This window comes from Camarhynchus parvulus, chromosome 11, assembly GCF_901933205.1.
Source record: "Camarhynchus parvulus chromosome 11, STF_HiC, whole genome shotgun sequence".
NCBI lineage: Eukaryota > Metazoa > Chordata > Aves > Passeriformes > Thraupidae > Camarhynchus > Camarhynchus parvulus.
Genome location: NC_044581.1, coordinates 13,281,966 through 13,294,697, shown reverse-complemented (window position 1 = coordinate 13,294,697; position 12,732 = coordinate 13,281,966). Strand labels below are relative to the sequence as shown.

Below are 12,732 nucleotides of genomic sequence, written 5' to 3'. Positions count from 1 at the left end.
GCAAGATGGAGATTGTTTACCCACAGTGATGGTGTTTTGTTTCCTTGGCCTGTCAGGGCCAGGGATGTGTGTGTGTGTGTGTCAGGACTGTTGGCTGACAGTCATGAGTTTCTGTGCAGTTGTGTGCAGAGTTGAGTGCTTGGCAGATTCAGTTTAGATGTAATGTAATATAGTGTAATATAGTATAGAATAATGTAGTATAAAAAAGTAATTAATTAGCCTTCTGATACCAATGGAGTCCTCCTCAACATTCCTCCCTTCTTTGGGGCATTCCCTGTGAATACTATCGTTCACTTCTGTATAAAAAGAGAAAACAGAAATTTGAAGGCAATTCTGCTGAGGAAGCCACTGTACAGGTAAGAAACCCACTCATGCTGTGAGTGAAGGAAGGGAAGAGCCCCTTTCTGAACCCATAACTGTTGTTTAATTGTTGGTCCCTCCTGAGTGACACTTGAGTATATTGCATTCAAAAGTGTCAGGCTGCTGGGGGTTTATAGCCCTTCCTCAAGAGTATATCATGCCTGTAGGTGTTTCTGAAAATGTCTGGTAATTGGGCCTTGGAGGAATCTTTTGTTGCTACTGGTTATTGAGCATGGCACCTTAGCAATATCTCCTTCAACAAAGAAAAGAACAGAGCCCTCTGTGTGTGTAGTATTTCAAGACAAAAGCCACAGGCTGTTACACTGAAATTGAGATTTTTCCACTGCACAAGGCCTGTAGGTGTTGTGCTCTGAGCTGCCTGTTGAACAGACAGGAGACGTCAGTTTTGTGAGGCAGCCTCAGTAGGTGGAAGGTGTCCCTGTGTGTGGTGGGGACTGATGATCTTTAGGGGTCCCTTCCAACCCAAACCCTTCTATGGTTGTGCAAAGCCCTAAAAGTCATAGGAGACAAAACTCAACATGAGAAATGTCACATCAGAGCCTGTGCTGCAGGGGCTGCCCTGGAGGTGCTCTGTGCTGGGGCACACTTGTAAACACTCAGGAAAGCAACAGGAGTTCCTGCACTGTCAGAATTGCCCCCAGAGTTGTTCAGCTGCACGTTCTCTGTTACACCACCCTGCACGATTCCTCCTGCAGGAATTAACCCTTTCCTGTGAGGGTGGGCAGGCCCTGCACAGGCTCCCAGAGAAGCTGGGGCTGCCCCATCCCCTGGAAGTGTCCAAGGCCAGCTGGGACAGGGCTCTGAGCAACCTGGGATGGTGGAAGGTGTCCCTGCAAGACCCTTAAGCAAGATGAGCTTTAAGATCCTTTACAGTCCAAACTGTTCTGATTCTGTGAAATGCTGGTTTTCTGCACAATTCTGGTGAAAAATGAGCCTAATGTGTTTTGCTATTTGAATTAGTTTAAAATGCACTTAAGCTGATGAGTTGCATCTCTGTCAGTGCTCTAGATTTAATTTTATCTTTGATGAACAGTTAGAACATATTTAAGCCTAATAATTACATTTCATGCCATATTATGTTTAATTTGACAAGATTTTTGTGAGAGATGGTTTGAGCACATTTTTCCTGAACTTACTGAGCATTTCATTGCATGTTTTATTTTTCTGTCACAATTTTAAAAAAAATTCCTCTGTCTAGGAAAGATCATTACAAATCCTAAATTAGATTTTCTTCCCTTAGACTGCAAAGAACACATCACAGAAGATGCCAAACCAGAATCCATCAGTGACACAGCTGACCTGGCTCTGCCACCTGAAATGCCAATTTTAATTGATTTCCATGCTCTGAAAGATATCCTGGGGCCCCCCATGTATGACATGGAGGTAACATCCTCATTTGTTTCTGTTTGATGCTGTTTCTGCCTGATAGGATTATTGCTATTGACTGAGTCTATACAACAATAACTTCAAAATATGTTAATAACAGCACTGTGTTACTTTATGTTCCACAAAGTGTGTTTTCACCTTAAGCTTTTCTTTTCTTTAATTCAGGGTAAATAAATGACATAATGCCTTGACTTTTCTGTCAGCAAAGGTTCCTGCAGCAGTGCTGGAGAATGCGGTGGTGTTTTTTCAGTTTGAAACAATTTTGCTTTTGTTTGGGGGATGTTTGGTGGTCTTGGGAAAGAAGCCAAAAGTAGAACCCAGGAATCCTGTGTCTGCAGCAGCTGTGCTAAGGACTGCTCCTCATACCTCCTTAAAGCCAGGCAGCATTTTTGGGTATTAAAACCACTTCAGTTTGCACCAGAAGTTCTCAGACATTCTTTAGGTTAATGTGACTCTTAGCTATTAAAATGTTTTATGATCAGTCAGGCACCCCAGCTCTGCTCCTCAATAGGCATATTTCAGATTTTTTGCTTTCCCCCATCTGTATTTTGCTCCTTTCTGTAGAAATGCCATCAGTTAAAGTAGTTTGTTAGTTTGGGATTCTCATTTCACCAGTGCTAGTGACACACTGACAGTTGTTCTCTGGTTCTGAGAACTTTCCTCTTACAATTATTTTCTCCTTAATCAGAGGACCAGACTTCCAGTGGGACTTAGAGAACAAAAAGAAGACAAGGTGATTGGGATAGCAGGAGAAAATGAGTGATTGTTAAGGAATGAATCAGCTTTTAGACCTGAACTGAGCCTTTTGGATATGAAGATTTTATCATGGAAGAGATTCTTAAGGAAGAGGCAGAAATGAAGAGACAAGCTGGCAGGAGGCAGTGCCACTGGGTGTGCCAGAGGATGAGGTGGGAGCAGTGGGACAGTGGCAGGCAGGAGGAGAAATGACCAAGGGGCCTGGTGCCTCTGGCCTGAGGGCATTCACAGGGCTTCTTTGGTGATCTGGTTTTTCACTTTCAGAGATTAGAAGAATTTACTCTTTAGGCAAACGACTGAATTGTCAGCAGCTTACCTTTGTTCTTTCCAACTCTCAGAAGCCTCTGTACCCAGCAGGAAGATGACACAAATATAAGAATGCAGTGCTAATATGGGACTTTTCTTAGGTGTCCCACCTGGTGTCAGCTCTGTTTCTGGAGTTGATTATTCATTTAAATTTGGTAGTGTGGCTGTGATGGAAAAGAATTTCTGCTATTTTGTCTTTTCTGTAGGATTAAGTAATTAAAGTGTGGTTCTTAATTTCAAGTACAAACACAGGAGTGCTAGCTGGGGGTTATCTTTGGTGGGTTTTTGTTTATTTCTTGTGGGGTCCACAATAGATGCCATAAATTTGCAGATAAGCATTTCATGGATCTGCTGGCCTCTAAACTGAAATAAGACTGATTGAAGCTGGTGACTTCTCTTTCTAAAGGTTTTTTTTAACATTTCCATATTTAGAAGGCAAATTTAGTAGAGATGAATCCACACAGATGAGTTCCCCAAGCAGCCCAGGATTTCTTTCCATGTACTATTTGCTGTATTGGTTGAGTGAATATTTTTCAGTACACACTTTGGTTTTTTCCGCGTAAATTGCTCAGATAACAACATAACTCCTATTTTAAGGAATTTTCCCAACTAATGTGTTATTCCTTAGGATTTTTTCAAGTCCCCCCAAGGTTCTTTGGAAGAGCAGAGTTTCTGCTCTGAGCTTGGCTGCTCTGTAGGGTCAGGCTGGGTCTCCTCTCTGGGTCTGGCCTGAGAGCTTCACCCTGGGCCTGCATTTTGCCATTTATCAGCAGCTGAAACAAAGACACAATGAGGCAGCCACTGTGTCAGTACCTGAGTGAGGCTGAGCAAATGGAACTGAAAACATGACATGACTTCATTGATCTGTTGTCCTTCAGGGAATTCCTGAGTCAGGGATTCGTCTTCCACCTTTCCAGGGCATTGCTTGGCTATTGTCTGCACAACTCTCCCAGCAGGAAGATGGGACAGAATATTCAGTTCCTACTTGCTGGATTAATTCATTTATCACAAATAAATAATCTTATGTGTCTCCCTACAGAACAAATGTTGGAATTAATCACACAGTGAGGCTTTGAAAGAATAATCTCATCCATTTAAATTGCAGAAGATTTAATGAAATGTTTCAGCACAGCACACTTCTGGGGGAAAGGGTTTCTAACATATCCAGTGGATTTATAACAAACTATTTGTATTTTTGGCTTGGATTTTAGTTGATGTATTGGGGGATTTTTTAGCTTTTTTTTTTTTCTTTCAATCCTTAATTCTGCTTGAGTAACAAAGGTTGTTGGCACCACAGGAAGGCCCATCAGGATTGGTTTATATCCTCATAACTTGAGTGAAGTTGAAGGGACAGAAGCTGCAGGTCAGGGAAGTGGTCTGTTCTAGGAAATGAAAGTGCAGATGCCATAAAAGAATGGCTCTGTTTCATGGGACATGCACAATTTAATCAGGGAAAAACATCAGGGTGTCTTTCAGAAGCAAAACCTGTCCAAAGTACAGGTTTAGATTGGCATATTTGTCTAAGAACTGTCAGGCTTGTGGTGATATTTCTGGGAAATCCTCCTCCCTCAGAGGGAAGCCACTGTTAATGAGCTTTGCCAGCAGTGATTTGCCAGGGAATGAATCAGAAGAGAAGAAAAAACGTTGGTACAGTCAGGCTGGGAGAACCTGTGGAAGGAAAACAAATGTGCTCAAGGCCAGCAAGTGACTGAACTGGTTCTCATGTCCCATTGGGAATCAGGGACTTCCCAGCTTCTTGTCCATTGCACTGACTTGGTGTAGCTCCAAAACTGCAGCTGATAACCTGAAATACTCCAAAATGTGCTGAATGTTAAGACTTAAATTTTGCACTATCCAGGCAGCTAAAATGCATCTGACAGTATGTTCATGTACTCAGGGTACAGCTAAATCACAGCTGGTTTGGTCTCATCTACAAACATTTTCAGACCTCAAGACTCCATTGCTCAGTGGCATCTTCCTCACCTGACAGACATCACCAGCCATCAGCTGATTCAAATGGTCATTTTTAATTGAGGCTGTTTAGAAAGTGTAAGAAAGGATTTATTCTAATTTAAATTCATCTGACTTTAGGTGAGAACAAATTATTCAGAGGTGCCAGGAGTCATTCAGTCTTGTGGGTCTCTCATGTGGTCCAGTGTGATTTCCTCTGAGTGTTGGGGTTCTGTGGCTCTGGCTGTGTGTGGGGGTTTCCAAGGGGCTTTTCTGCAGCCACATCTCCAAGCTGCCAGGGCATTTGCCACGTGTGCCTGTCAGCAGCCTCAGTAAAGGCTCAGGGTGCAGCAGGGGTGGTCCAGTCTCCCTCCAGGACAGCAGGAGAGGTTGCTTGGCTTTGGAGGCAACAGGTGATGCAGGGAACAATGGTCCAAAGGTGATCAGCACCTACTGCACAGGCAGTTTCTCCTATCAGATCTCAACTGACTTGTGAAAGTAGGAGGAGGGACCTACCTAGTCTGAGAATAGAGGAGGGAGCCTGTGCTGAGTCTGTTAGAACCATTTGGGTTTTGATTTCTTGTCCCATTTGCTGTGTTCTGCCCCTGAGCTCTCAAACAGTCTCTAAACTGTTACCAGTTGATCCAGAGTAGAGTCTAAAAGAACTGAAACAAAACCCCCAGATCAATAAACCTTGTTGATGGCTGCTTTGGGCTGAGAGAGGGTGTGGACAGTTAATTGTGTTCATCTCACCTTTAATGGTTTGCCAAAATAGCGTTGTCTCCAGTGCCAAGGGGAATGTTCCAGCTTTGTTGGACTTCAGTGTGACCAGCATGAGCTGACTTTGTTAACCTGAGCTACTTAGCAGTGACTAAAATAATCAATCACTGTAACTAATAACACACAGGGAATGGGTATAGGAACAGATGTTAGCAAGGATGAAAATGCTTGGTGAGGTATTTAGATACCATAAAAGTGAAACACACAGTTCTAATGCTAGAAAAGGAAAGAGCCTTCTCAGCCAAATGATGCTAATGGAAGCAAAGGGCAGGGTGCTGCTGCCAGTGCTCAGGTGAGCCCCAGGGGAGGCAGGAGGAGGGGCTGGGTGGGTTCTTTGCCTTTGGCTGCCAGTGGAGCTGCTGATTGATTGCTTGGCTGCTGTAACTCCTAAAGGGGCTCTGTCAGGTGTCCCCTCACCTGGCCTGGGAACAGGCACGTTTCTGCTGTTCCAAAGTGTTTGTAAATGTCTGCAGGGAACAGCATCAGGGGCTTGGCTGGCCACAGCTCAGGCAGTGCCACCACCTTTAGAAAGGCTTGTAGAGAACACTGGGGAGCAAAAGTGGCTTTGTCACAGGAGTGAGGGCAAACACACTCCAGCAGATGGGTTAAGTCACATAAACATTCAGTCAGGATTGACTGAATACTTGGAGTCCTTTGAGGAGAAAGATTCTTAAGGTGTTTTTGTGGGCAGGGAAGGTTTCAAGAATGACACACCTAGATGTTTGCCATGGCCTTAAGCTAAGCTGCCACATACAGCTTGTGTTGTGTAATTAGTGTTTACACATATTCAGAACTACTGCTGCATTAAATAATAAATTAAAATATAAGAGATCAGACACGTGGCTTAACTTTAGTGTTTTGATGGGCACAGTTGTTTCAAAGCCAACTATTGAATTGTTTTTGCAATTTTTTTAATGGTTGTTTCCTAAACTGCTTCCTGTGTTTCCCTTCAGGTGTCTGAGCGCCTGAACCAGCCCGGGGTGGCCATAGGGCTGGCCTGGACACCCCTGGGAGGGGAGATCATGTTTGTGGAAGCCAGCAGGATGGATGGGGAGGGCCAGCTGACACTGACCGGGCAGCTGGGGGACGTCATGAAGGAGTCGGCTCACCTGGCCATCAGCTGGCTGCGCAGCAATGCCAAGAGATACCAGCTCACCAACGGTGAGGGAAGGGACCCTGCTGGTGCCACCTGCCCAGTCACCCTGGGCTGTCACATGGAACAGAGAAAGGGTTTCAGCCAGCAGTGCTGCCCTGGAGATGAGATCAGCCCCAGAGTGCCTTTGTGTAGTTCTTTCCCAGCTGTTGCCAAGCCAAGGTGGTTGTGGCCTGGCAGAACATGAGTTGTGTCTCCCTGCCCTAGCCTGGAAGGTTGTGGCAGACAATCCTCTGACTCATTTTGACACTCAAGCTTTCCAGCAGTATTTTCATGATGGAGACAGATATGGAAGTCTGTAGCTTTTCTCTGACAGGTTCTGTTAAAAGGTTTTAGTCTTTTAGTCTTTAGTCTAAGTTTTAGTATTTTGAGAGTGTTGGGTTTGTATGGCAGCTGTGGAACTGCAGTGCAATAGGACAAGAACACTTTAACTATTTTTTTGTCTGAACCTCCCAGGACTTGTAGAAATGTGCTTTCTAGATTGATCATCTGCTGATCAGGCAAATAATTGACCAGTATCTTCCTCTATTTGTGTAAGTTTAGATAGGTATAAAACCAAAATGTAATTAATGTGTGAAATGCTGCAGGGATTACCTGTGTGCATGTTTGCCTCTCTGGTTTGCACTCCATGTACTCCATTACAGGTGAAGGGACATAAATAAGAGTTCCACTTGATTATAAATGTGAGTTTCTGTGAAGTGTTCTCTGAACATTGACGTTGATGGTTTGGGACATAAAAATTCTATGTGGAAATTCCTTGGTTTCCACTTTAATCCCTACTCTCAATTTCCCGATGCATGCAAATGCCAAGCTTGTTGGTTATCATGTTACAGTTTTTTCTAGGAATCTGGATGTAGGAAAGCTCATTGGGATTTCTTTGTTGTTGTTTCCTAGGCCCTCTGCAATATTGTGTTGTTTTTTTCAGCCTGCTGTTAGTAAATAGTGCCGAGGCTTTTATTTCTTGGTGGGCTTTTAGAATAAAGACCAGGAAGAAAATAGGTTTAGATTTTTAACATTCAAACCATTCTTTTTTTCCTTAAGCTTCTGGAAGTTTTGATCTCCTTGACAACACTGACATCCATCTGCACTTCCCAGCTGGAGCTGTCACAAAAGATGGACCATCTGCTGGTGTTACCATAGTAACCTGCCTTGCTTCACTCTTCAGTGGGCGGCTGGTGTGCTCAGATGTAGCCATGACAGGAGAAATTACACTAAGAGGCCTTGTTCTTCCAGTAAGCATCATTGGAGAAAAGAGCTAAGTTGTATTAATGCTCCCTATTTTGGATATAAAATCTGTTTATAGCCACTCAGAAAAGCGTGGATCCAGAGCCTTGCTGGATCATTCCGTAGCAGCAATGTGGTCTCTGCTGGTGCAGTTGGAGGAGGCCAGGCTGCTGCAGGACTGCCCCACTCCTCTGCTTTGCCTTTCAAGCTAAAGCCAGCCTTGGTGTGGCTTTTTGGGAAAATACATTCAAATGTCTACTTAGAAAGGAAACCTCAAAGTCTTAAAATGAAAGATGGCTCTGAGTCTGCACTGCAGTTCCTAAATGTGCTTCCTCAGACTGTTGGTTCTGGTGTCTTTGAAAAGTTGTGACTTAAAGCTCTCACTGTAACTGCATACAGGTTACTCCTGAATCCATGGAGCTACTTTTAGGTTTCTCTTAAATGTTGATCCTTGGCTGTAGCTCAGCCAGATGGGGTTTGCATAAAGCTTTGTCTAAGCATGAAGGCAGAGAAGGTGTTCAGACAAACAGAGTTTAGTTCAAAGTGTCAGTGGAGCCTGGCACGGGGGCTGAAGCCAATATGGGAGTTATCATCTCACCAAATGATGGACAGGAGGAGGATGAAGCTGGAAATCAGGGGCAGGATTTTTGTTTCCTGCAGAGGAGGCAGAACCAGAGGTGCCATGGCAGGCAGTGGCCTGGGAGGCTCTGGGGCAGAGAGTGACAGGACAGGCCATGTCCAGGGGTCGGGAGCACCCTGCAGTGACTGGTGGGAGCCAGCTTAGCTCTGCAGCCACCCTGTCCTGGCTGTGCCTGCTGCTAAAGCTGTGTGCAGAGATAAGGGAGCTGTAAATATTAAACCACAGTTTCCTCCTTCCCCAAGGTAGTCTGGAATCTTGCTGTTCCCAGTGACTGAGTTGCCGGGGCTGTGCCGGGGGCTGCCCTTGCTGCTGAGTGTGCAGCACTGCCCGGAGCCGTGGGTCACATGAGGATCACGGGTCACCTCTGCCCCATGTCACAGCAGCCAGGCTTTGGCCTTTGTACTGTAATACGGGCCCTTCCTCTCTCTAAAGCACTGTAAAATTACAAATTTCTACTCTAAGATGGTCTGTAGGAATGGAAAGGAGTTTGGGGGAAGAAGCTACAGCTGTAAAAAAACTAATTTAACCCCTGTTTACATCTCATTAGCAACTCAACCAGGAGGCTCAGTGCCTCTCCACTCCTGGAACACAGGTTTGCTTTGCTGTGTGTATTTTGTTGTACAGCTCAGGTTATTTTTCATGGGACATTGCTGCCTTAGGACTCTTTTCCCCCTAAATCTAACGCTGCCTTTTTCTGAAAAATCTTCTGTTCTAATGCAGGTGCAGGATTTCAGTGATATAAAAAAACACAGAGTGAAGGCCATTTTTTTGTTATAGAAATTACTGAAAAGCAATGACTTTCCCACTATTGATTCTCTCGTACCTGACTCCTAAATGTGTTTTTCTCTAGTTATTAGCTGTTACAGAAAGAATACTGTAGCATATTAACATATTTCCCTCATTAAGCACATGATGAGCTACAACTCTGACTGCATTTTTAATTGCTTTCCTAAATGACTGAGGGAGGCAGAACCTTTCCTCAAAATTTAACTCCTGATGTGATGTTACAATAATTATTTTATTATTAGTTCATTGTTTTTATACATGTATCGCTTCTCCTCCTTAGGTTGGGGGCATTAAAGACAAAGTGCTGGCAGCACACCGAGCTGGCCTGAAGAGAATCATCCTTCCCCAGAGGAACGAGAAGGACCTGGAGGAGATCGCGGCGCCCGTGCGGCAGGAGCTGAGCTTCGTGCTGGCCGCCTGCCTGGACGAGGTGCTCAACGCTGCCTTCGACGGCGGCTTCACGGTCAAGGCCAGCCTGGAGCACCTCAACAGCAAACTCTAGGCAGGCAGGCTGGGGTTACTGCTCTCTCCAGTTCCATAGTCCTTGATCTGTTTCAGCTACATTTAGGTATCAGGTACAACTATGAGTTAAATGGGTTTGAATGGGGGTGTCAGTGCCATCAAAAGGAAGATGCTGCTGCAGTCACCAACCTGGAACTGCAGTTCAGGGGCATTTGCTGCTTTTTATCAGCAAAGAATCTTGAATCTCATTTCCTGATGGATTTGAGCATGAGAAAGAATTCCTTAGCCTGTCTGGCACCTAGGTGTGTACATGGCAGCAGCTGGTCACATCCTTAAAGAGGGAATAATGTGCAGCAGGAGGGGGGGGTCATAGGTGGGGTTGTTACAAAAAGCAACTGATTTAGTGCAGGTTTAGTTATTTACAAAATATCTGTAATAATAATGAATAATAGTGTGCTAAGGAGCAGCAGTATCTGGGGAAAAATAAGGTTTTTGAAATCTAAAAAAATAAGCTTAAGGCATCTGAAGAGAAGCACTGTGGCCTAATAAATGAAGTTAGGAAGTTCTTTTAGCACTTGGTTCTAGTTTGTTCTATTTTTCAAATGCAGGAAGCAATGCCAGAACTGAAGTGTAGGAACTGTTGTGTAGGAAGGGAGAGAACACATCAGTTCCTATCTGCACAGCTGTCCCTGCAGCAGCAGCAGCAGCAGCAGCAGGGGGGGTGGAGTGTGCATGAGGCCTTAATGAAAAAACCCAGGAATGTTCTGGAGGGGCAGAGTTCATGTCCTTCGTTCCTACCCACCACAAACCCACTTGGTTCTGGGATGCCCATGCTTGGAGGTTCACCTATGGAAATTAAATCCATTTGAACAATGCTAAGAAAATTCTGAATCTTTGTTCAGTGTGAATAATGTAAGGTTCAAGAAGTCTGGCAGCCTCCCTGTCCTTTGGTAGCTTTGTCTCTTATCTCCCCTTGAACATCAGTGAGGACTGTGCTTCAGTGAGTGTGTGATCCGGGCCCTTGGCATTTTTTAGTCCAGGGGCAGCCCCACAAGCAAATCCTGGGTGTTGTTACATCCTTCTCTTGCTCACTGGTTCTGAAACAACCCCCAAAGTGCTTATGAAACACAAGCTGTACCAGTCACAACAGCCTATTCTAGAATCTGCCTAAAAATCAAAAGTAAAGAGTTTGCTTTGCTTTTATTTTTGTAGATAACAAAGCTGATTTACCTGGAATAGAACAGCACTGATTGAAATCAATTCAGTGGCAATTTCAACACCTATTTTACAAAAGATTTTACAACTTCAACAAAAGACTTAATCTAATAAAATGATAAAAATAAAACCTGCTTCTTTCTGTGTCAGTATTTTAAGAGCTGCACTCTTAGTCACTCACAAGGATGTTCTGAGACTACAGACAACAGCCCCAGTCTCAGAACATGTTCTGCCTCATGAGAAATGTGCAGGGAAGAAGTGCAAAGAAACTTCCCCCTGGGTAAAAACCCAGCCTGGTAACTCTGTGCTGCTGCTTTGCTTTTGATCAAACCAGGAGGGAAAAATCTTTTACCAAACAGATGGAGAAACAATCCTGCACTGCTCTGCACTGTGAGAGCAATGACATGCTTGGAATTCCAGCACAGTCTGTTTACACATGGACAAAACAAATCTGCATTTTTTTAGAAGAGAATAAGGACTACTAAAAAAAAGTTTCCAGCATGGTCAACAGGGAGCTGCTCCCCAGAAAGTTAAAGGATGACTTTCTGTCATCATTACTCCAACTCCTAAGTCTTGTCCCCATGGACTCCACCTGTAGGTGAGGGGTTTAATGGCACTCTGAAGATAATGCCAGGCATTCAGTTCCAGCTCTTCCTGTCCCTGCTGCCATGAGGAGCTTCTGTTACTGAGTTCAGATTTTTTTGAACCAACATAAGCACAACCCATTACAGCAGACACTACAGCCACACTTTGGTGCCTTTTGTTTGGCTTCCACTGAGCACAGTAATCCTGTGCAGCAGCGAGCCAGAGCAGTGCAGAATGAAGGGATGGCAATACCCTGGGGAGTACCTGCTTAGGAACAATTAGATGGAGCAGAGATTCAACTTGTGTCCCTCAGAAAAATACCCCAAAACAGCTGAAGCTTATCAAAAGTAAAACCAGTGGTAGCTTCTTCCTCTATCCACACTGTAAACTGCTACAGATAGTAACTATCCCACTGGAACAATTCCTGCTTTAATCACAGCAGCTTGGAAAAGGTTCTGGGTAAAACAACAGGCCAGGCAGCAATACAAAACCATTCACCTGCTTTAATTTTAAACCACTACTGCAAACAAGAACTAGCAGGAACTGTCACAACAGAATCAAAATATTTACATCCACATTTGTCAAACATTTTAAGGCCTTTTTTTTTCCAAAAGGGCAATGAAAAAACATGGAGGTAGTGTTAGCAGACAAATGCAAGATCTACTGTGTTTCATCTTTTAGAGACAAATTTGAATACTCCTCCCAATACAGCAAAGTAAAACAGAACTTTCTAAAATAAACAGCTAATGTTAAGACAATGCCAGGCTTTAATACACCATTTATTTTAGATAAGGTAGTAAACTGTACAGACTTCTAGTACGGTTTCTTTTTTCATATATAACAGTGTAGTTGACTTATCAGATCCTCACACTCTTTAGGCTTTTAATACTGTTGAGGATCTGGACCCAAGGGTAATTTCGTAATTCCATCTGATGATGGATATTAAAGGTTTTATACAACTATTTAACACCAAATGGAGCAATACTAATTTACATTACAGTAAGTCAGCATACAGTAGTTATGCTATAGCTCTTGTCCTCTGTGAAACATGAACAAACCTGTCTGAGCACAGCAGGCAGCTTCTAAAGCTCACTGCAAAGGCCATTCC

General features: G+C 43.9%; 1 protein-coding gene across 1 annotated transcript in view; it reads left to right on the top strand.

Annotated features, from left to right (window-relative positions):
• Positions 1-11,169, top strand: part of LONP2 (lon peptidase 2, peroxisomal) — a 37,367-nt gene extending 26,198 nt beyond the window's left edge. The window contains exons 12-15 of the mRNA XM_030955718.1: positions 1,622-1,764; positions 6,513-6,720; positions 7,754-7,944; positions 9,643-11,169. Coding sequence (XP_030811578.1) covers positions 1,622-1,764; positions 6,513-6,720; positions 7,754-7,944; positions 9,643-9,864 — 764 coding nt within the window. The 3' untranslated portion in view covers positions 9,865-11,169. The remainder of the gene's footprint in view (positions 1-1,621; positions 1,765-6,512; positions 6,721-7,753; positions 7,945-9,642) is intronic.
• Positions 11,170-12,732: the final 1,563 nt, after the last annotated feature.